This window comes from Telopea speciosissima, chromosome 1, assembly GCF_018873765.1.
Source record: "Telopea speciosissima isolate NSW1024214 ecotype Mountain lineage chromosome 1, Tspe_v1, whole genome shotgun sequence".
Taxonomy (NCBI): Eukaryota; Viridiplantae; Streptophyta; class Magnoliopsida; order Proteales; family Proteaceae; genus Telopea; species Telopea speciosissima.
The window spans coordinates 85,550,449-85,553,578 of record NC_057916.1 but is presented as its reverse complement, the minus strand read 5'-3'; the positions used below and the strand labels follow the sequence as shown (position 1 = coordinate 85,553,578).

The following is a 3,130-nucleotide window of genomic DNA, read 5'->3' as shown; positions in this document are numbered from 1 at the left end:
AATTTTGAATTTGCAAGATCATTTAATGGTCTCTTGTGTCCACCTCCACGGCTTCGCCCTCCTCCCGGCTCCCACTCCCCTGCATTCAAGGAACCCCAGAGTATTAATTCAAGATCATCACAGAGACTTCTCTAAAGTTTTAACTAATATTTGGGCGATTTTAGCTTATTGGGTGGCTTCGCAAACAGTTTGAAGGTTGTTCTGCTAGATATTTGAGAGTATGCCCGGCCCGGTTGATCAGGAATTGAGTTCTCACGGCTGCTCTAGTTCTCTGTTGATCTTGGGTTCTGCTCTGCTGATCTACTGATCTGCTCAGTGTTCACTGCTACCATTACCAGGTGCTCTCTCAAGTCTCAAGTCTGGATGGGTTGCGTTTCTTCCACTCTGCTCGATCACGAAGATGAATTTTCCCAGCTTGGCAGGCCTGGGTTGGGTCATCACATCGTGTCTCTCACATCCACAACTTATGGCCTCCTCAACCTCGACCCACCATCACCGACGTTATCGCCACCGACTCACAACGATGATCTCCTCCTCCACCAGCCACCCACCCCACCAAGGTTCGTCCTCGCCACTCTCTTCCCAAGTCCTCTCCCGGAGCCAATGTCCCTTCGATCCCAACCATCGGAGGTCATCAACTCGTGGGAGCTCATGGCTGGCCTCGACACAGACAGCTTCCGCTTCTCTACTACTCCTGCTTCCACCCCCGTCCTAGCCCCCTCAAAAGCGTCCCAACCTTCCCCATCCTCTCTGCTCCACACCGGGCTCGATTCCCGCATCTCCAAGCCTCCTAAGCCCTTCGCCTTCAAATCTCACCTCATGAGCAGCAACAAAGAAAACTCTAACCCTAATCGACCACTCATCACTGCTGCCTCCCCGGACCCCAAAAATGTCTTAAAGCCACTGAACGGTAACTCTGTCGCCGAAAAGCCCTCCTCCCGCAAATACTCGCTCAACGACGAGTTCGAGAAACGATGTCCGCCCAACGGAGAAAGCAAGTTGGTCGTTTACACGACAACTCTAAGAGGGGTTCGCAAGACATTCGAAGCTTGTAACGCAGTTAGAGCAGTTCTCGAAGGGATTGGGCTGTTGATAAACGAAAGGGACATTTCGATGGATCGTGGGTTCAGGGAAGAGTTGAAGGAATTGATGAATGGGAAGGACATCGCTGACAGTGTTCCTCCCAGGGTTTTCGTTAAGGGCAGGTATATTGGTGGAGCTAGTGAAGTTCTGAGGATACATGAAGAAGGTTGTTTGGCTCAGCTCCTTGAAGGGTTGCCCAGGGCGGCTAGAGTCGGCGCTCTGTGTGAGGGATGTGGGGGTGTGAGATTCTTGCCCTGTTTTCGTTGCAGCGGGAGCTGTAAGCTTGTGATGGTGGTGAAAGAACACGCACAACTACAGCGATCACAAGGGAACGAAGTCGTGGTGAGATGCCCTGAATGTAATGAGAATGGCCTGGTGCTCTGTCCCATCTGCAGCTAGCTCCATTATCAACCTGTTTCAAACTTCAATATGATTCGGTAATATCCTAATTCTTCATATCATGTACTCTATTTCCAAATTCCAATTACTAGTTGGATCTATCTGTACTTAATGAAAGGGAACGAGTTATGGAATTCTTCCTTCTCTGGAAAACTTCCCCCCACCCCCCTCTCTCCTTTCGAAAGTGTTTCAAACTTCAACCTGTTTTTACCAACCGAGTCTGTATTTTCTTCTCCACCCCCTCTGGGTTTTATCAGTTGGTATCTGAACACCAAATACTTTAATCTCATTGGTAAGCATTTTTCTTATTTTGATTGAATGATATCTACTGCATTAGGAGGGGAAAAAAACAACAGAAAAGAAAGAAAATTTCTCCACCATAATAGGCTCAATTCCTTGTCCATGAGGCAAGACTAGTACTTCTTGAGATTCTACTTGTATTCTATTACATGGAAGATAACTTATTGCTACAGAGAGGCATTGGGCCGGCCCTATTACAGCTTCTCATAATTTTCCTTGGATGTTTCACCTGTTTGTGTCTCTAGTGCTTCCTGGTTTTTGACCTTTAGCTGATGGCTTAGCCGGAGGTGAAGGTTCAAATTTCAGTGAAGGTTTTCCAGTCGATCTTGTATCATATTCTTTTATTTTCTAATACATACTTTGCTGACCTTTAGCGGAAAAAAATTGCTACATATTGCCAATTACTTGCTAAGGATTCTGCTAAAATCAGGTTTCTTCTACTAAATTTGATCTCCTTACTCACATCGGGGACGAGTTACATAGAGATGCCCTTTGCAGGCTTAGATTTTGATTTTAATTTTAAATTTTAGATTTTGGGGTTTTCTTGCCGAAGGTGAGAGTTTTCTTGGCGAGCATAGCTAATTTGTCAAGTGATGATTTGAGGATTCTGACTAGTAAATATGAAGGGAATTATTTGGATTGGGCATGTATTAAAATTTCTGACCAAATTATATCATCACATTCCCCAGTATTTCTATTCATCCCACCGGTAGTTTATAAACCCTCTTAAGAAATCCTTAATTTCAAAACTATGTTTTACCACTTGACAAATATGTTTTAAGAGTGAGCAAAAGGCCGTAGGGTCTTTCTATCCACAATATTTTCACCCAATCTAACTTTATCACGTGGCTAAAAGGAGGTGCTTGAATGAGCAGGTCCAACAAAATCAGACTCTAATTTAATATGGGGAAAAAAACATTACTTGGTTGCATGTATCGTGTGGCTCTTGCATCTAGACACAAGGCCACAAGAAATGACCATTGCATTGCCATGGAAAGAGGGAAATCCTTGAAGGTGCAGCGATTGTTTTGCACGGCCCTAGGCGTAGGAGTTGCATGATGCATGCGACCAGAGAATGTTAGCTACTTGGAAATGTGACCCTTGTGCTGGCATGGGGACCAATGAGAGTGTACGCTCAAGCATCTAATATGGGGGTTGGGGTGGTCATTTTGCAACTCCATGTGCTTGAGCGTAAGAGGCATTACCAAGCAGCCCTTTTTTTTTTTATCATTTGTTTGTTTTTTAAAAATTTGTTCCTCTTTCACATTTTATAGTCTTAAAACTGAACTTACTATTATGGACATCTCCTATTTTGAAGTAGGGGCGCTGTTCTCTATGCTGCAGCGTA

General features: G+C 44.7%; 1 protein-coding gene across 1 annotated transcript; it reads left to right on the top strand.

The window, feature by feature from the left end:
- Nucleotides 1-289: 289 nt before the first annotated feature.
- Nucleotides 290-1,524, top strand: LOC122670176 (uncharacterized protein At3g28850). Its single transcript, XM_043867145.1, has one exon. The coding sequence runs from the start codon at nt 364-366 to the stop codon at nt 1,480-1,482; it is 1,119 nt and encodes a 372-aa protein (XP_043723080.1). The 5' UTR covers nt 290-363; the 3' UTR covers nt 1,483-1,524.
- The last annotated feature ends 1,606 nt before the right edge of the window (nt 1,525-3,130 follow it).

Excerpts from the sequence above, each read along its gene's own strand:
- LOC122670176 (XM_043867145.1), top strand. The coding sequence starts at position 364 with ATGGGTTGCGTTTCTTCCACTCTGCTCGATCACGAAGATGAATTTTCC.